At 37.0% G+C, this 20,910-nt stretch overlaps 1 protein-coding gene across 6 annotated transcripts in view; it reads left to right on the top strand.

The window, feature by feature from the left end:
• KIAA0586 (KIAA0586 ortholog) overlaps positions 1-20,910 on the top strand; it is a 65,198-nt gene that overhangs the window by 7,355 nt on the left and 36,933 nt on the right. For 4 of the 6 annotated variants that reach the window (XM_090141860.1, XM_031605364.2, XM_031605363.2 and 1 more), the window contains exons 8-18: positions 90-210; positions 1,089-1,233; positions 2,264-2,305; positions 3,260-3,486; positions 4,461-4,533; positions 4,861-5,121; positions 5,554-5,728; positions 12,031-12,231; positions 13,045-13,232; positions 14,100-14,207; positions 15,127-15,207. In XM_090141860.1, coding sequence (XP_089997986.1) covers positions 90-210; positions 1,089-1,233; positions 2,264-2,305; positions 3,260-3,486; positions 4,461-4,533; positions 4,861-5,121; positions 5,554-5,728; positions 12,031-12,231; positions 13,045-13,232; positions 14,100-14,207; positions 15,127-15,207 — 1,622 coding nt within the window. The remainder of the gene's footprint in view (positions 1-89; positions 211-1,088; positions 1,234-2,263; positions 2,306-3,259; positions 3,487-4,460; positions 4,534-4,860; positions 5,122-5,553; positions 5,729-12,030; positions 12,232-13,044; positions 13,233-14,099; positions 14,208-15,126; positions 15,208-20,910) is intronic. The other 2 variants (XM_031605366.2, XM_031605365.2) reach the window with 1 other exon arrangement.

Genomic DNA, 20,910 nt, shown 5'->3' with positions numbered 1-20,910 from the left:
TTACTGTAAGTATTACATATTACTATAAGTATTGAAGTCTATTGAATTAACTTAATGGTACTTGTGGTTTGTTTGTTTTCCTGCCTTAGGTGATGGGAGACAACTTGAGCATATTCTGAATCCTCAAGTAGCTCCACTGGGGCAAATGGAGTCTTCTGAGAAGACAACATTGACCAATGACAAAATGAGCTGGCGTTCTGAGATAGAAAGGTAAACAAGTGCACATATCCAAAATTGAGGACGTGTTTATTGTTGTTTATTAATTTTAATGAAGTTGAGAAAAACATATGAGCATGGTGGTGGGGTGAAAGATTCACTGCCTTGGTTCTTGACTCTGATAAAGCTGTGTTTGAAGTAAAACACCAGAGCACAAGTATTTGTATGAAGCTCCTGTGTTTATCTGTGTTTGATCATACTACGTACTGAAGGTAGATGAAAGCTGGCTGGTAAGGGCAGTTTGTAACACCATTCTCAGAGGTCAGTAGGTATCACTTGGAGTACTTTTTTGTCTTCTAAATTGCTATGGCTTAAGGAGTAGCATCAGAAAGCCAGCTGTGCAGGCACTGTATTAAAATTGAATTCTCTTGTCAGTGAGACTCCAGGCTATCCACTTTTGGAAGCTATAAGAGAACGCTTTCTTAGGAAGGAGCAGCATCAGTTTCTAAGCTTTACATTAAGCTAAGCTAAGTTTCTAGGCAATGCAGTCTGAAACGTGTTTTCCCTCAGGCAATACTTCGACAAAATTTCACTAATGTGTGAGAAACAGCTATAGAAGTAGTCTTATTTATGAAAATATGAATTGCTTTAAACTGAGAGGTTTTTAAAGTTAAAATGCTGCTCTGCTAGGTCTGAATTTTAAATGCAGTTTCACTGTTGCAAATATAAGGATGCGGCTCAAAGTGCTGAGTGGTAAACAGAGGAAACTCAGTAATCTGTCTGTAAACTTAGGGGAAAAAGCAAATTCTCTTTTGCATAAAGGCTTGATTATTCCTGCATTTTAAATCCATGCTCAGTGTGTAAGTCAGCAACTTCTTTTGGGCCACCTAAATAGCTGTGAAACTTACAATAGAGGGTATTTCTCCCATCAGGCCTACTGCTTTGCAAACAGACTCATGCCCTGCTTATGAAAACTCCTCCCAAAATTGCAATTCAGTTGAGAAAACGGTGAAAAAAGCAGATGACTTACTTCAAGTTCTTGGCCAGTTGAGAAAAGAGATGCACGACGTGCTACAGGTAAAGTTTGTACTGTCAGAATGACTGGAGTTTCACAAAGAGAAATAAAAAATGCTGAGAACTTACAGGTGTGATCAATAAAAACATTTCCCTTGCTTCTATCTCTGTAAGAACATAGATAGTTTTCAATGATTTGAAATACTGAAGGTTTTTTTTTTTAGTGTGTGTGTGTGGAAGGAATTTGACTAGACTATTGAGGCTCTCACTGCCCTTCTACTGTAGGTAAAACAGCAATAAATAAGGATGTTTTCTTTATTTGTTTAATTATTTGTGTTAAGGTATTCTGATATTTTGGGGGCTGCTTTTCTGCTGGCTCTGTTCCTGAGATATTAGAGCTATAGAGCTCTAACAGAGCTGGTGAAACATTTCCTCTTGGGAAAGAATAATGTTCTACTTAAGTACATTCAACTTCAGGGATGTTTTAAGATACTTCCTTTCCTGTAAGTAATATTTCATAGTTTTTTTGTAACATATTAGTGGATTGCACTTATTAGTAAGAGAACAGATGCCATGTACAGCATTTACATTACAAATATTTGCATACTACTCTTGCTAAAATCTGACATTGAATAACATACCCTACCTAGCACAGACAAAATGGAACAAGATGGAAAGAAAGAGTAATGGGTAAGGAACTGACATAAATGGTCTCAAGTATCTTCCTTGAAGAAAAAAGAAAACTCAATAGGAAGACTAAGATGGTTAATTCAACAGATGTGGAGTTGAGCTAACTAGGTACTTCACTAAAGACTTTTCATCATCGCTTGAGAACTTTGTAGAGTGAGAGAGTAAATGATTGGGGTGAATGACCACTAGTTCACCACAAACATCCAAAAGGTCTGAAGAGACTGAGATAAGTGGAGATGGAACAGAAGGTGGTGCTCTAACCTAAAAGCAGTGCACAGTGAGGTTTAACAGTTCACAAAGAGTTCTTCCTGTCTATTTAAATTCATCACATATCCACTCCAGATTTTATCCTGACAGATTTGTCTTTAGGTAATTTTCAACGGCTTTTCTTCCCTATTTTTAGGATGCAAATTCATGGAAATCAGACATGAATGATCTCATTAAGGTATACTTTGAAATTTCTTTATATATTACTTTTAAATAGTGAAGTATGGAAATGTTTTGAATTTGTTTACAGTGAGATAACATTATGGTAATTACTGCATATCTGTTGTTTTGAAAAGAAGTTGTTGTTATGTAAAGACTACATTACTCAGAGTAAAATGGAACTTGTTCATTGGCTTGTCTTATTCAGCCTTCAGGAACTACCTTGAGGGAATAAGACAGAACAAATCCTTCTCAGACAAGCATGGTGTGGAATGCTGGTATAATTACCATTTCATGCTCTGGGTGATTGGGAAATCTATATCATTTTAAGGTTGAACGTGAATCATAGAATTGCTCAGGTTAGGAAAGACCTTAAAGTCCAACCACAACCTAACCATACTGTCCTAACTAACAACCCTCTGCTAAATCATGTCCCTGAGCATCCAAATGGTTTTTAAACACATCCAGGGCTGGTGACTCAACCACCTCCCTGGGGAGCCTATTGCAGTGCTTAACAACCCTTTCTGTAAAAAAGCGTTTCCTAATATCCAACCTAAACCTTTCCTGGTGTAACTTGAGGCTATTTCCCCTCATCCTGTCACCAGGTAGAAGAGATCAGCCTTGCTCTCACAAATACTTTCAGGTATTTGAAGAGAGCAATAAGATCTCCCCTCAGCCTCCTCTTCTGAAAAGTAAAAAATCAGCAAAAGGGAGAGAATCATGGTGGTGCTGAGGTGTAGTGGTTTGTTGTTATAGTTTAAAGCTTAAGTGTGTTGCCTGGTGCATCTTGGGGCATATATATTTAGAGGGGTTTGGTTTTTGCTACATGTTTAAGTATTCTTCAATACTGTTATGTGGATACGTGAGGGTTTACATGCAAATCTATATAAGTGCCATCTCTTCACACACTTAGAGTGTAGGAAACTACATTTTAATCTCTGGTTAAAATCCAGTGGTTTTGTTTCAATTGTAGTCAAAACCGACTACCGTTGCATCTGATCCTTCTGAACTTCATCAACTCGTTAAACCATCCGTCCTTCAAAATGTTAAAGCACCAGAATCCATCCTGAGTGATGCAAAGAGGGTTTTGAGAGAAGTTCAAAGCAGAAAAAAAGTTCTTGAAGAAAACTTGGAAGCCATTCGTCGTGCAAAAGGTGGAGGTGCCATGTCTGCTTTCATAAACGCCTTGACTACAAACAGGTTAGGCCCCATTCCTCAGTGTTTTGTGTGACTATTCCTTCTATGTGCTCACCTTTTGTCTTTTAAACCTCTCACAGGTTTTTGTTTTTTTTTCAATCCCATGCATTGAAGAACTAGTGCAGTTCCTTGAAAACAACCATTTAGTGATTCTTCTTAGCAATCATAACATGATTCCCTTGAACTTCAAGGTTTTTTGAACCTTGTGATATGAATTGAGGTGTTGGTTTGTTTTGACAATACCTGTTAACTGTCAAAACCTATACAACCTATTCTCCAGAAGGTAAATCTGAATTCTGGGACTATCAGCTGGATGAAGTGTTCTGCTGTCAGTAGCAGGATGCATTGAGCTTTTTGTGGACAAATTTGCAGCAATAGAAATATTCTACAGCAGTGTCATCATTCAGATCTGAAGAGATTTTGTAAATGTTAGAAAATTAGTCATTGTACAGCAGATCTTTTGGTTTTTTAATTGCTTGGTTAATCTATTGCTTTAAATGTACATACCTCAACCACAATTACAGTTTTCCTATTAAAATATTCTTGTGTTTTCTTGAGAATGGTAATTCTTTTTGTGTAAAGATTTTTTTCAGGCACAATAGCTGCTATAATTGTATTGTAGAGGAAGTGATAATCTTTGTCATCTGCTTCTTCTGTTTTGAGTTGGAATATTTTTTTGTAGAACCTATTTCTTCAACTTTTGATGGAAAATATGAAAGGGCATGCAGCTGCCACTCAGAGATGTTTGCAATCCCATTAGTACACATCAGCAGGAAAGCATTTGCAGGTGGCATTATGTAAGAACATCTAGGTTTGGGAAACCCAAGTAAGGTGTGCTCAGTGTGTTTTGGAAACTGTAGATGTGCATGATCTATGTTCTGGGTTTTTGTTTCTATAGAGTTCCACAGAAAAGGTCCCTACTTTCCCAGGAATTAATCAGTGCAAATTCAGACCTAAAACAATTCCTTCTGTTTCAGAGATGCACTGGAGAAGATTCGTATCAGGAAGGCTGTGGATGAGAGGATTAAGGTCATTAGTGCAGAAATCCAGGTATGGCTGGAGAAAAAATGAGTTAAGTTTTCTTGCATTGTGTTTTTCCAGCTCACATTGTTCTTTTATGTTGATAGTTAAGCGTGGTTCACCCACAATCTGAAAACATGAGAAAACTACTTTATTATTACTAGCTTGTAGTTTGCTATAGAAAAATATTTACATCTATTCTAAAGCTTTCATTCCTTAATGAAAATCACTTGGTCACAGTTGCTGGCTAACATGAAAAGCACAGACCATTTCTTAGAACATCAAAGTTATCCATGGTCTCTTCTGATAGCCTTGAAGATAAAATCTCCTTTTACTATGTTTGTGTTTTATCTTTAGGCAGAAATGGCAAGAAATGATATGGAACAAGTGAAATATGATCAAAAGGTCCCATGGATCAAGAGAGTCCAGGACATCAAGGCTATGAAGAACAGTAAAGAAATCAAGCCAAAAACTCAGAAAATCCAAGGATGCTCAACAAAGAAGCCTTTATCTGCAGCTAAGTCACAGCAGAATCATGCAGATAATAACAAAAGCAAACAGGGTTTTAGAACTTATTTTTCTTCTGAAAGTTTGCAGAGGAATAAAAAAGGGACAGATGTGAGTTCATAAGTATTTGGTTTCTTTTTGGTAGTGCTATGCAATCTGTGCTCTAGATTGTGGGATTTGTGGGAAAAATTGTATGTGAAATTATTAGTCTCACATGAAAATGATTGCCCTGTCCTGTAGAATTTTCCCGTGAGAGTTGTTTTTATTTTTATGTTCTGTAAAAGAGTAAGTCTAAGCATGTATAGCAATGTAGAATTCATTGTCATGTTACAAGTTTGTAACCTGATGTTTCATCCACCTGTTGGTAAGCATCTCTCTCTCTATATATTCTATGTGCAGAGGTTTTCATGCGTGCATGCAACGTATAATGCTTTTTGGAAAACTTTTTTTTTTTCCACTAGACTTCTGGAATTCTTCTGTTATGAACGTTTGAACATATATGAAGAGCTCTAAACTTTATTTTTTTTCTTTTTCTGGTCATAGGAGCCTGTGAGTGGATGTGCAGTGGTACAAAATGAAGAGTATTTAAGCCAAGTTTATGGAAAACCAATTTACCAGGGCCATCGTAGCACTCTGAAAAGAGCACCTTATCTGAGATTCAACTCTCCCCCTCCTAAATCTAAACTTCAAAGACCCAGAGTGATAGAGTGTGTTAGAGGTAAGTAATTCCTGGATGTGAACAATGTGTTCCTTACCAGTTTTCTTATTGGGAATCCCTTGTATTCCTTGTGTTCCCCTGCTCTTCCATTTAGGGCTGAAGCAACTACAGGAGTGTTGAAAGATGCTCCTTTCAAAACGAAAAAAAAAAAAAAAACACTGGCAGGTTTTCCAATTTCTTTTGTTTCTCACTTATTCTAGGTTGTCAAATTCATACCTATTCCTAAATCTAAGAAACATAGTAGTATATGTTACTTGTTGCTCACGTTTTGAAGTTAAAAGATGGAATTGCTGGAAGTAATTGTATAAGCATCTGCAAGTTGAGTGTGTTGAAAGGCTAACCCAGGTTCTGGTGAAGGTTACCTGTGTCAGGTTTACCCAGCTGTGCCATTTAGTAGATTGATCCATTTCAAATCTGCTGAGATTTAAAAAACTAAGGAAGCTTGATATTTCTTTTCCTACCTCTAATACATGAGCTGAACAATGAAAATTGCAAGATGATGATATCTATTAACTTGAAAGCTTTGGAAGACGTATTAATCATTGGTTCAGTTCCCTAAATGCAGACAACTCTTTTATTGCTCAAATTTAAATGCAGAGTATAACTTGTTGTTGTTGTTACTAATTAGTTAAGGTTATTTACTTGATAAAGTTATTAATTAATTGATAATAAATTCTATTCATGAGTTTGTAGGCAATGTGTTAAGACCAGTAGTTCCTAATTTTTAAAGTAATAATGAAAGAAGTGAAATTAAAGCTGGCATAGGTAAGCATATATCAACTTTTAACTTGATTTAGTAGAAAGGAATGGGTGCTCTAGTAAAATTCATCCATTCACTGAATATCATGTTAATGAATATAGCCTTTATTAAGGAAGTGATAAGGTACAAAGACAAATCTTAATTAAATTTGATTATTTTCTCTGGCTTGAAGTAAATTAAATTTGTAACACAATTCTAAATCAGTCCACTCTTTCAGTGAAGATAATTATTTAAAAATATTGTCTAAAGGATGAGTAAAGAAAAAGAAAAGAAAACACAGCAGAGTGAAATAAGCACTGTGTGTGTGTGGCACTGCCACAATGCTTATGAAAGCAAGTCAAGGTTACAGCATACACTGCTGACTATGGAGCTTAGATTGGAAAACAAATGATGTTGAAAGGCACAGTCTTTATTTCTGTTTTAAAACTCAATACATTAAGAATAGAGCAACTCAGTGTTTGCCTGAGTAAACATGCTGGAAAGCATAGGATTGTATTTGAAGAGGATTTGCAGAACACGTGGTCCTACTTTGAGCTGTCAGGGACTCTTCTTCTGTCTTCTCACAACCAATACATCCTTGGAATGTTCTCAGTATTTTTGTGAGTCTTTCACACATTGTGAACGGTTTGTGCTTTGGATGCTTCTGTTCTAATTGGATCTGTTTTGTTTCATGTTTACCTTTTCAAAACTCATTGATTCCTAATATGGAAATGAAGATGGATCTGTAATAGTTCTGTCAGAACAATTAACACGTTGGGCTAAGGGAAGTTTTAGAGGTCAAGACTACTGTTACTCTTAATCATAGAATGGCCTCAGTTGAAAAGGACCACAATGCTCATCCAGTTCCAACCCCCTGCTATGTGCAGGTCGCCAACCAGCAGCCCAGGCTGCCCAGAGCCACATCCAGCCTGGCCTTGAATGCCTGCAGGGATGGGGCATCCACAGCCTCCTTGGGCAACCTGTTCCAGTGCCTCACCACCCTCTGGCTGAAAAACTTCCTCCTAATACCTAACCTAAAGCTCCCCCATCTCACTTTAAAACCATTCCCCCTTGTCCTATCACCATCCACCCTCATAAACATACCCCTCCTGTTTATACGCTCCTTTCAAGTACTGGAAGGCCACAATGAGGTCTCCCTGGAGCCTTCTCTCCTCCAATAACTGGAAAACCTTGTTATAAAGGATAAAATGTAATCAAAGCAACTTCCAAAGCCATTGCGCTGTTGTTTTCATTATGATTGAAGTTGTCTGGGGACTGCTCTCTTTCCCATATCTGCACAGGAAAGAGTGTGTTCAAGCTAGCATTTTCCCTTATTAAAGTTGTTCTATAAATTTTGAAGAGGTAAAAACCAGCAAGAACTGAAAAATCTAAGCAAAAAAAGCAACAGTGAAGTGAAGAAGGAAGGAATAAAAAGCAGCAAGGGCTCTTAGACTCACTGCAGCAGAGAGCAAACAAGCTGATTGATCAAAGATAATGATCAAGGAAAAGAATGTGTTTGAGGTTTAAGAGGCAGTGAAAGTGATAGTAGGCACAATCAAGATAATGGGGTGAGCATCAGTGGAAGAAGAGTGCAGTATTTATTAGCTGCCTTCCCTCCTCACTTCTTGGGCTTGTGCTCATGCTGTAAATGTGCAATTGATGCAGTCTTAACTGTCACATTTAAAAACTATGTTCTTATAACTGTCAAAATATTACATTCTGTATGAAGTATAGGAGAGTACTATGATGAAGGCAGCCACTTAACAAAACTATGGTTTTAGGCCATAAAAATAGATGGCATGAAACACTGTATGTATGTCTTTGGAGAGCAGCCCTACTATTTTATTTTTTTTGAAATTATGACTTACATCCAAGGTTGCAAATCCTCAAAACAGTACAAGAATTGGGTATTAAGCAAAGAGTTGTCTTTATGTGATTCTGGCACTTTTCTTATGACTGCTCTCAAGCCCAGTCATGATCCACGAAGAATCAATCTTACTGCTAGAATGTATTTCCAATTCTCAAAACTCCCCTGAAAATGTGATGTCCTGGTAAAGAACAAAAACACTCTTGAAAACTTAATTTCAAGTGTTGATAATGTGATTAAAACTGCTTGTTGCTTGTTGTTTTGATTTGACATCTTTTTTCTTGTCTGTTTTTAAATGGTAGGATACTTGTTTGAAGGGTCAGTATGACCAACCACTTGTTTTGACTTTCCTAACAGTGCTGCACACCTATTTTTTTTTTATTTTATTTTTAGTTTTTCTACTTTTTTAAGTATAATGTGTGCTAATTAGCACTTATTGTAGCTGTGATACAGTTGCCTCTAAGATTTGAGAACAGATGCTTCTTTAAATATGTTTTAATTAGCAGTTCTGGTTTTGCTGAGCCCTAAATTAGTTTGTTGCCTAGATTTATAGAACTCTTCTTTTTTGGAGAAGGTTACAAGCTTTCCAGGGAGGCCAATTTTATTATTTCAGAAACAAGACTTTCTAAATCATATCCTAGAATGGCCTGGGTTGCAAAGGACCACAATGCTCATCCAGTTCCAACCCCTGCTATGTGCAGGTCACCAACCAGCAGCCCAGGCTGCCCAGAGCCACATCCAGCCTGGCCTTGAGTGCCTGCAGGGATGGGGCATCCACAGCCTCCTTGGGCAACCTGTTCCAGTGCCTCACCACCCTCTGGGTAAAAAACTTCCTCCTAAAACAGGGGGAAAGGATAAAGGCGTGGGAAAGATGTGTGGTTCCTGTGTTTTTACCCCCCCGTTTGCCTCCCCCAGTAGATCTAACTTTGCTTAGAAGTAGATCATTGGATATTTTGATGCTGTTTTCTACCACTACTACCTTTAATTTAGTGAAATGTAAAGGTATAATTTGCATGTAGCTGTAATAAGCTTCTCCTGTGCTTTACCTTGTTTTGTGTTGGGGTGAATAGTAAATGAAAAAGAGAACTGTACTGGATCCATACTGTTTATGGTCTTCTAGAACTCTTGAGTGTGACAAATACAGTTTAAAAACTATTTGCTTGAAAACAGAATGAACTCTGGATAGCCTTTACCCAAATGCATTTTCTTCCAAGTTATTAAGTCATACAAAAACAGTAGAGAAGTGTGTTTGCAAAAATAAAGCCATCCTAAAAATAATTTCTTTATTTCACATCAGACTGCAGCTATAGACAGTTAAATTTTGTTTATATCTTGACAGCAATTAAAAGAAGTCATCCTTGTATTCTTATCTAAGGGAAGAAAGGAAGGTCGATCTGCTTTTTCTATACATGCCACTTACCTTAGCATTCCTATGAATATTTAACCTGTTTTCTGATTTTTGTGGCTTTAGACTGAGGTCAGCCTTTGTTTTGATACTGGCATGATGTGTCTTTCACGCTTTCATGGCAGTTGCTCGAGTTGGTTAATTAGTGTGTGTTCTTACGTCTTGCCAATAAAATGGAAAAGTAATTATTCTGTATCCTACATGAGTCTCGTGATGACAAAATTATTGAATGTTTTTGTGGGCTGCTGTTCTGAAAGATGCAATTATAGCAGGAAAGTATAACCTTTCAAGAATTTGAAACAGATTCCTACTCCTTTACAGTAGGAGTGTAAATAAAATGAAACAAAGTTGAATAAACACTTTGAAGTATGAGATTCTTTAAAAGAAAACCAAATCTAGCGTGTATTAGACATGGTTTGCTCTTTCCTGTCATGCTGCTTCTTTTCCAACATGTCACTGTGGTGCTTTAGGCTGCATGTGGCTCTGGGCAGCCTGGTCTGGTGGTTGGCAACCCTGCACATAGCAGGGGGGTTGAAACTAAATGAGCATTGTGGTCCTTTTCAACCCAGGCCATTCTAGGATTCATTTGCACCCCCAGATTCCCATACTGGCTTTGATGTACCAGCTGGTAAAGGCTTTAAAGTTATTGCTAAAATTTGGCCTTGAGTTTGATTGACTGAAAAATGGAGCCTTATGAAATGACTTTTTTTTTTTTTTGGTAGGGCAGTTCACTGAGTTTGTTTTAAATTAACGTTAGAAAAAGGATGTTTATTTAAGACTGAAACGGCCGTCTGGAGTCTCCTTTCAGTCATTTTATAACTTTCTCAGCCATTTTCTTTGCAAATAAACTGTAGTGACAAATGCTTGGTTTCTTCTGGGAAACTGGGGAAAAAAATCCAACTATTCACACTTTTATGAGCAAGAGGGCATTTCTCTAAAATAGAAAGTTGTTTTCTTGCATAATTTGAACTAATAAATATATGTAAAACGCCAGGTTTTTAAAACAAAGTATAATTAAATGTCCAGTTTCTGCCCAGTGCAAATAAACTTTTCAGGGAGAAATGAAAAGTTGAAAGCAATTAAAATGAGGTGCTGTGTGTACACAGTACTTAATCATTCTTGCTGTGAGAACCTTGTTTTTACAAGTTGGCAGTATTACAGATATGTTGCCAATTTCTGCTTTTACTCAAAAGTTCAAGGCCAGGGGAGACTGTTAGATTATGTAGTATGACCTCTTCTAAATCACAAGCCACTGAACTGTATCTATTTATGTTACCGAGTCCTGTAATTTGTCTTAGAGTAAAGAACAATATTTCTGGCTAATCTGTGCTTTGAAGAAAGGTATGTGCTCATCATTTAAAGACATGAGAAATTCTGCCCTTAGTTACTTCTTCCTGTGGTACCTTATGGTTTGAGAGGAAGCAGGGCATTTTAGGTTTTGTATCTGATTTATAATGAACATTTGGCTTCAGTTTACAGCTACTTCAGTTTCCAAGTGATTTCTGTAACAAAAATTAACAATCATTTAATGCTCAACCTAATTCAGTATTGATGGAGGTGCAGAATTGCAGCTGATTGTTATATTATCACATATGGAAGTTGTCTTGCTCTACCTTTCTGCTCTCTTATTGAGACATCTGGAGATTATGCCTATCCACTTGACCACAGCATTGTATTGTGATTTCTCATTGCTTTGCTTATCCAACATGACAGTAAATCCTTTCTCAGAGATGCTTCTTTCTGATCTGCATTTTCTAATGGAAGAGTTATGACCTGCTATTTTTGTTTTCAGGCTTACAACCCATAATTTGTTAGTACTAAAATGCCACTTCGTAAATGGGTTGGCTTACTTTTGTGTCTGCATTGTTAAGAGTCACATTATCAATCTTTATTATCCCTAAATTTTATAATCGTTGACTCCCATTATTCAATTAATTAGGAAGCTTTTAAATATAAATAGAGCTAGAAAGAGTGTTTGATGCCATGTGTTAATGGGCCATTTATATGTGAAGCGTGATGACTGTAAACAGCAGACGTCTAAGATTATATTTTATGCACATACTTACATAATGTAGATTTAGATATTCAAAAGTTATAATGTTAACTTCTCCCTTGCTGTCAGTACTGAGACATCTAACTTGGCACTCTTACAATTCTGCCCTTCCAGTATCCCAAATTCCTTCCATTCATCCCACAGCAAAAATTGTAACTGTTTTGATTTAACGCTTGATTTTAATAGTGTGTGATGTGACGGAGTTGTTCATGCATTGAAGGTGTGCAACTTAAAACAGCTCTCATTTCAGGTACAAAGGTGAAGTCAGCAGGAACACAGACTTGTTCTCACACACAGAAGGCAGTGATCAGCTCAAAGAAACAGCATCCTTTGTATGCACTTGCTCAAGAAAACCAGTATTTTTTTAGTCCAAACAGAGACGTGCCTGCTGACTGCGGTCCCCTTGAAGGTCACCTAATTCCTATGGCTATTCCACTAGGTAGGAGTGAATAGTGTCTAGAGGGGATGTGGGTTGATACCTGCTGCTCTATGGAAGTGCAGCTTCAGTCTTGTCAAGTTGGTGACTTGGCTCTGGTCTGTGAGATTTTCAGCTACAATGTTCCAGTTTTCCTCATCTTTCATGCTGGGTATCTGGCTGAGAAATTATCTGTGTAGTGGATGTGCCTTCTTTGGAGCACTTTCCATTTATAGGGCTCTTGTTCTGGCTTTGTTTGATATCTGTGTAAGTAGGAACTGAATTGCCATTTCCTTGGGCTTTGGATTTAACATTTACAGTGACATCAATCCAACAATTTCATTTTCACGGTTTCTGTGTTCCTGGATTTCAATAAAACCTCTATATAGACCTTATTTTGGAAAGAGTTAGCATTTAAAGATGATAATTAAGTAAAAAATAAGAGGGTCTCATCAAAATTTAAGGGATGCTAAACTAAGTGTAACAGTATTTTGAATACAGTTAAAAGGATGTCAAGGGAAAAGAGCATGGCTTGTAATTTTTGAGTGGCAAAGACAAAATTATGCTCGTTTTCAGCAGTAGGTGTCACCCTACTCAAGTAAAGTGAATAATTTCCAAAAAGTGGCTGTGGTAAATGGTACAAATTTTTGCTAGGAAAGTTTACTTGGTGATGCACAGTGCTTTAGTCAGTGGTATTAGAATAAAGTACAGTCTTGGTCTGTAACTGTAATTGGTCTGTTTCACGTAAAACACAGACACCCAGAATTTAATCTATTAATTTACTGCCTTGTTTTGAAGGTCAATATGTATCTGTAATTGTTTTAAAACTTTTTTTAGGTCAGACCCAACTCAATGACATCTCAGTGCAGCCTGCAGCAGTAGTTACGTGTACACCACACCCTGTTACAGTCACAACCTCTATTCCCCAAGTGCCACCAAAGCCTCCAACTGAAGTAAAAAAGCCAAACATAGCTGTGATAGAGATGAGATCAGAGAAAAAGGATCCTCCTCAGCTGTCTGTGCAGGTATGTGTCAAGAATGATGACTTCTTGTTTATTTTAATGAATAAATGCTAACTGTAGATGGTCTCATCCATTTATAACTTACCAAGAAAGCATCACAACTTAAAAATTATTTAAGCCAAACAGAAAATTACTTTTTCTGTAGGCCAGCTATGCAAGGTGTTTGCAAAATACTCCTATGTCATAGTGTTTCACTTTTTTTTTTTTTGTGAGACTTTTAAGCCAGAAGAAACTTGGGATAAAACAAGTATTAATATAGATGTCAGTCTTGAGATGAATGATTTGGCCTTTTAGATTTCTCTCTCAAGCATGATATTCAACCCAAGAATTTCACTCCTTATTAATCAACCACTGAAGTCCTTGCCTAGCCTTTTCTTATTTTCATACGAGCCTGTTGTCAAGGAAGTTAATGCTTCTAACTTATTCAGTGTCTTGGATTCAAATTGTCAAGAATATACACACTCCTACATACACCTTTCAAATATAAATGATTCATGAATCTTGAAGTTAATTACAGGTTGAGTTTGTACTTCGTTCCCTTCCATATCACTCCCACATACCTTTTACCTTACCAGATATATGACAACATGAAGCCAATAATCAGCCTTGCACAGTGGCTTGTAGGCCAACTGAAATGAATTGCATGTCAAACACTTGTGTGCTACATAAATAGTTATGGGTCTGTTCACCTTTCATCACATGCAAGACAAAGTCCAGGGAATTAGAGAACAGGAGAAATCAAGTAGCTTGAGAGGAAAAAGGATAGTATTTCATGACTGAGTAGCAATAGGAAGATAGAATATAAACAGTTCAACAACAGTAGCTGAGCTAATACATAGATTTTCAGAGTGCTTATTTCTTCTTTCCTAGGTGTTACCAAATGTTGATATTGACAGTATTTCAGGTGGCAGTGTGAGTACAAACAGTGTGCTTCCAGAACCCGAACCTGCACTTTGTCCTGCTGATGCTGTAATACAGGTATTGATTAGTTTAAATGTGTGTGAATTTAATTTTTTAATAAGAGAAATCAGTCAGTTTTATTGGCCCATGAAATGTCTGCCTTGTACTGGCTTCAGTGGGGGAATGTTCTTCATTTCCCTTTCTGTTCTTTGGCCATAGTACAGACACGAGTGACATGCACGTGTAGTCTGTTCATTGGTAACCTGTTGTGTGTAGACAGACACAAGATAGCCAGGCCATGGAGTTGGTCCCTTCTATTTTCTTTCCATTTACCTTTTTAGAAGAGTTTTTTTAATATAATCTAAGTAGTAATGAAAGATTTTGTACAAATAAAATGTTTACTGCAGCGTATTGCAAGATAAGATTGCACAGTTTGGACAGTGTGAATTGAACAGGGCACAGAGAGAAAGTGATTATTTTTGTTAGGTTATTGTACATTCTGTTTCCCCTGTGTTTCAGCTGCTATTCTGGCTTAGGTTTGGCTGTGGTCAAGAGAATCAATGAATATGACAGAGACCAGTGGCTAAAATAGCAACTATTATTTATAACTAATGTCTTTAAACAACTATGTAGAAATTACACATTAGTAAATTGCTTAAGATACTTTCAGACTCTTGTTTACTGTTTTTTTTCTCAATAGTTTGTCTTACTGATATATTTTTTAATAGGAGTTACAGGAACTGCCCTGGAACTGTTTCTTCATTAAGAGCAAGTTTTAATTGCTGGTATATAATGAGGAGTTTTAATAAGCTCTTTTTGTATGAAACAGAAATTTCCCCTCACTTTTAGAATAGGTAAATTACTTGTCTTGGATTCAGGCTGTTGACAAGAGTGATGATATGACTGCATCCTTGGCATGAAGTTTTTCTGCGAATGCATTTTCTTCTTTACCTCCAACATGAGATAGCTAATAATTATCATCTGTCTTTACAAATAGGCTCCAGAAGATATACAAAGTGAGGAAGAAGACATGAAGTTTCCAGGAACTAATTTCATTGATGTTACTGATGTCATGCAGGTAATCATATTGCAAAGATGTCATTTCCTTTATTTTTCTTTGTATTTCATTTCTATTATTCTGTCACAATGGAAAATGAAATGTAGAAGATTTGTTTATTTTATGAGTAACTTTAAAAAGAACACACTGTGAGTAATACCAAACTGTTCACAGTATTAAAGCAGTATTACAAATCACTGTCTATCAGTTAAAGGACCTTTGGAAAATTACAGTAAAACAGTAAAAAATTAAAATTAGGTTTTATTTGGATATATTAGAATCCAGAAGAAATAAAAATAGTTTTCTTACCACTTAGACTTCACAATTTAAGCTCTAAATGTTTATGAGGTCCTAAAATGCCTTGGTTATTTCAGTCAGAAATTATTTAAAATAAATAGATAAGACAATGTACTACTTAGCAAATGGAGTCCACTAAGAGGTGACACAACATCCAGCACATCTTGTCTTATTAGTGTAGCTGTGCCTGCTTTACAGCATTAATGTTTCTTCAGTATAATGGCATGGGTTTATTGGAGATGCTCTCTTACAGTGTAGTCTCTTTAGGTAGCATGTATTTTGCTGATTTTGCTTGTTAAAGTAGGGACTGCCAAACACCCCCAGTTCAACTTTGGTGAACCAGGCTGTATTTCATTCTCCAGATGAAGAGCACAAGCAGAAACTCAATAGTAGTGGGAAAGGCTTCTTCTGAAGGAAGCAAGGTGCTGCCACCTGGATGCTGTGTAGTCTCTTCTCTCTGTGACAGATGCTCTGTGAGCAGCTTCTACCTCCTGCTTATTTAGGAATCAGTAAATGTTATGAGCACAAAAATGCTGTTATTTGCTAGTATTCTCCTGAAATATTTTTTTCCTCAGAATCTTCCCCAGCTGTTTTGTGTGGTGTTTTTTTATGGTTGTTGTTGGATTTTTAAAGTTTTTTTTTAAGGTGTGATTTACCTAATAAAAGTGGGGAAATGGTTTATTTATTTTGGTTCCCAAACTTATGTTATTGGAGGAATTAAATCTATTTGGAAAACTTTATTCTATTTGCACAAAAAAGGTTTATCTTATAAAAAATAAGTAAGAAAACTATTTAAGAAATCAGTTTATGAACTAACAAAAGAAGTCCCACAACATAAAATTTTTGACACGAGTAACAGCTATTCATTTTTTTTTTTTCCTCATTTTTCTTCTGGATTGCTTTTATCATTTATTTTTGGCAATGAAATATATTTTAACCACAATACCAAAAAAATGTTCCAAGTGAAACACATGTTTGGCCTATGACCATGCAGACAACGTTCTTAAAAATGTGCAAGACAAACAAAATGTAGAAGCATAAAATCAACCTTTGGAGTGACAGCAATACTGAAAACATCAAAAGAAAGACTTTTTTTATCACAGTAACTTCACTTCAGCTGTATAAAAGAATGTGCATAAAATGCTATGCAGGAAAATAACTTAGTGATGCCTGCTCCCCACACCCTCCTTTTTTATGGAAACTTAATTCTATTCAACTGAAGAGGATAAATACTTTTGTGAAATAGCTGCTTTTCTTTTCCTCTTTATCCTCTGATGGATGTTGCACAAAAGCTTCAGGACTTTAGCTCTGATGTTTCCTTTTCTCAAGATTTGCTTTACCTTTCCAGCCAGAAGGTACACATTCAGAAGCTGCTGCGGAGCTGAAATGCTGCCTTTTAGGGGTTGGCAAACTTGAAAGCCTGAGAGAAGCAAAGTTGCCTAGCTGCCTGTTCCCAGGACCACTCAGTAGGAAGGCTGAGCATGTATTGCCTATAGATGCAGGCTCAAGCTGAGGGTGTGTGTGTGCACATATCAGGATTGAGTACCAGTAAGCTGATCCTGTTCCACTCTCTGGCAGCTTAAAATGGAGATCTGGAATGTATGTGTATTTGTGAGTGTGTATGTACAGACAGAGGTGTCTGTATACATCCTATGTACATGTAGGGATCCCTTTATCTGTCCTGAGACACTATGCCTGCACCCTGCCCTTCCCAGCTCTGAGAGCTGGGCTTGCAATCCCAAACCATTTGTTCTACTGTGCGGCTGCTTCATGCACTGATGTGCCTACATGCACTTGCTCCAGCTGCTGGCACCAAGAACACTCAGGCCCTGCTGGGCTGCTACTTCTTCAGCCTTCTTACATGCATATATGGTGGAAAGCCCCTTTCTCAGAAAAATAATCAGAAATGGAATGTGGTGCCTTCAGAGAGGACAGGGAGCATTGATGAGGCAGGGGCCAAGGCCAGACAAGTACACTGATCAGGTGCTTATTTACATGCACCCAGTCCTTCCCTTTTATCCCTTTATCCATCTATTTTCTACTTACACCTCCTTAAATGATGTTGATCATTTCCTTTGCAAATCATTGGTTTCTCCTAGTAAGCAATGTTTTGTACCATCCTGAAATATTCCTCTCTGCATCCCTTAATTCTCCTTACTCCCCCACAATATCCCTACTGAATCTTAAGAAAGGTGCTGTCAACAGTCTGTCCATCAGCTCATCTTGCTGTCTTTCATGCTGAGAAGCTGGGGCTGATCTCCTGAAATAATCCTGGTCAGGATGCTTAAGTCTTGTATATCCCAACTTGCAACATGCAAGCCCCTCCACAGGCAGAGGTGGATGCATATTGTTCTCCCATCACAACCTTGCTATCTGTGTCTAAAAACCCAAAGTTCTGTCTTCCAGAGCAGTTGAGTTGGGTCCTCTTATTTCATAACAAAAAAATTCACCTATGGAATAAATCAGAAAAGGTTGTTATGGCATTGACTTACACACTTCTTTATTCTTGATCAGTGGCTTTACCTACATGAGTTCATCAGGCTGTCTGACACCACCCTTCTCATGAACCCTATTTTAATCTGGAGTGATAAACTTGTTCAGTTAACACAAGCCCCAAATGGACTTTCATATTTATTGAATCTTGTCTTCAGCTCCTGAGCAGCCACATCCAGCAATGCCTTGTTAACAAGTTTACAAGGCTCTGAGATCAGGTAGACTTCTTCCTCTTTCTAAACCTGCATAAGTTGTAAGGTGAAGACAATTTTTGCTTCTGTTTTGAATACTGCCCTCCAATGTATGACATGCTGAGATCAGAGTAAACATATTTGCCCCAGCTCTGTTCTTCAGCAGGTGCTTTCTGAGACTGTGATTCTTTTATGCATGTAATTCTTCAGATGGCACCTGCAGTACAGTCTGACCTTGTGAGAACAGCAGAAATACAACTTAAGTTTTGGATGACTTTAATAAAGGGACTGTGTGTTACCTGATCATTTAAAAAAAAATTCTCTGGTTGTAATTTGGGAAGTAGAAGATGAGCTTGACACTTTGTCAGAAAGCGCTACCATTAATATTCCAGTCGTCTCTAAAAGACTTTCTAATTTATGCCATATTTTGATTGGGCGTTGTGATAAATATTTTTTAACAGTTTCCAGGAAGTTAAAGTGCAGACATGAGTACACATTATTCAGGATCAGTCTACAGAGTGATATATATGCAAGTTCAGGCTGTATAATCAGACACTGAATAGTCTCTTTTTTTTTTTTTAATTTCAGGAGAGAAAATATATCACTCCAAAATGAGTGTAACTGTCTTTGGGATTTGTGCACTATTAAATGTAACATGTTTTGGGCACATAATTTAGAAATGCAGGAGAACTGTGAAAGCTTGTCAGAAGTTACTAATTATATGCAGGATTTATTGTACGTACTTGGTTTATTTAATCCAGATGTTTGCATCTTTCATACTTTCAGGAAAAGATTATATTAAATAGACAACATCAAAGAAACTGTATGGAGTAATGCAGTCAGAAGAAAATGCATAATGACACACTGGGTAAAGACATCTTTATGTTTGCTGTCAGAATGAATTATGGTTATGAATACTTCGATCCTAATAGAATGCACTTCTTATCAGCATGGAAGTCATCTGGTGCCATTTTGAGTTTAACTTTACCATCTTATTTCTGAATGAGTGCAGAAAATTGTGGGATCTTTCTTTGCGATTCCCCAAATACACATTTTCTTTTTTCCTGCTTTGTAGGATACAGCTTTTCTTTAGAAAAACCTATTTCCATTTAAAGCTGCAGAAGCTCTCTAGTGGCTATCTGTTGTTATATTCCTCATGGATCTATCTGAGTTTTCAGTTTCACAGTATATTAAGTAGAATAGATGCTGGAATGAGGAAGGAAAAAGGAAAGTTACTATCTTTTTTCTTCTTCTCACCTTTCTTTCATTCACAGAAATAAAAATTTGTGGGTTTTTTTTTTTTTTTGGAGGGGGTGGGGGAGACACTAAAATTGAATTAATAAAAAGGGAAAATAAACCTTTTTTGCCTTTGGCTAAGTTGGAGATCGTTCTTACTAAATGTAGATTTACATCAGCTACCTTTTTATGCAATATCACAAGATTCTCGCCAGTGATTTAGGGCTTGGCTCTTCATCTTTTTTTAGTATGCCCAATTTTCATAGAGTTATGCTATTTTTGAGATGGTTTAATTTTGAGTGAAGGATGCAGGTTCTCATCTGTCAGGAGGCATTTGGTACAATATGATGGGTTGGTGCTTTTGGGGACTTACAGAGTCACAGAATCATTAAGGTTAGAAAAGACTTCTAAGATCATCAGTCCAACCTTCAACCCATCACCAACATGTCCTCTAAATCATGACTCTGAGTGCCATATCTCCATGGTTCTGGAACACACTCCAGGGATAGTGAGCCCTGGGCAGCTGTGCCACTGCATCACCACTCTTCCTGAGGAGAAATGTTTCCTAAAATCCAACCTGAACCTCCCCTTGTGCAACTTAAGGCCATCACTTCTCGTCCTGAATCCTGAGGAAAAAGAAGCATGACATCTTCAGAAACAAACACTGCAAAGCATACAGAGTAACTTATAGTTCTTCCAGATATAGTGCATTGAGATGAAATTCAAAGTGTCTCTCCAGGTATTTCTTGTAAACTGATTGTCCAAAAATGGCTTTCAAACTTTTCAGCAATCGTAGACTCATAGAATCATAGGATGGCTTGGGTTGGAAGGCACCTCAAGGATCATGAAGCTCCAACCACTCTGCCACAGGCAGGGCCACCAACCTCCATTTCTAATACAAGGCCAGTCAACGTTAGCTGAAGTGTAAGTGTACATGTAACACGTGTGTAAATTATTAAAGTCTGGGCTTTGTTGATGGGAATTTTCTTAGAGTCTGGACTGACCACACACTCATGCTGCTCGCTTCTGGGAATGTGTATTTCAACCAGATTGCTTTTTAAAATACAATTTGAATTTTTAAAAGAAAAGAAACAATAAAGAAAAGCAAAATATCTGCTAAACCAGGAAATAAATGTGAAAAGTTTCTTAAACTTTTTTTTTTTTTTTTTTTTTTGAGATTTATTTCTTGAGTGTATGTTTAATGAAACCAGAATGATGTCACAAGTAAATGTCTCATGTAGTAGTATTACCATTGGCTCCCTGCCCTGTTTAAGTAATATAAGTCATGTTTTACCTAGCTGTTCTGCTACCCTTATACATCTGCAAATTTATGGTTTGCTTGGTTTAGAATTGTGTCAATTAGCTGTAACATAATAAAAAAGGAGCATGTTGTTTGTGTGCCATGACGTGGTTGTAACCATTTCTTGAAGTAAAACATCTAACAGTTACTTCAGTTACATTATTTTCCAAAAATGCACTATAACTTAATTTACTAATTATTTATTAG

The sequence above is a fragment of the Phasianus colchicus genome, chromosome 5 (assembly GCF_987193195.1).
Source record: "Phasianus colchicus chromosome 5, bPhaCol1.hap1.1, whole genome shotgun sequence".
Lineage (NCBI taxonomy): Eukaryota > Metazoa > Chordata > Aves > Galliformes > Phasianidae > Phasianus > Phasianus colchicus.
Note: the sequence above shows the minus strand (reverse complement) of the source record. Positions and strands in the feature narration are given on the sequence as shown.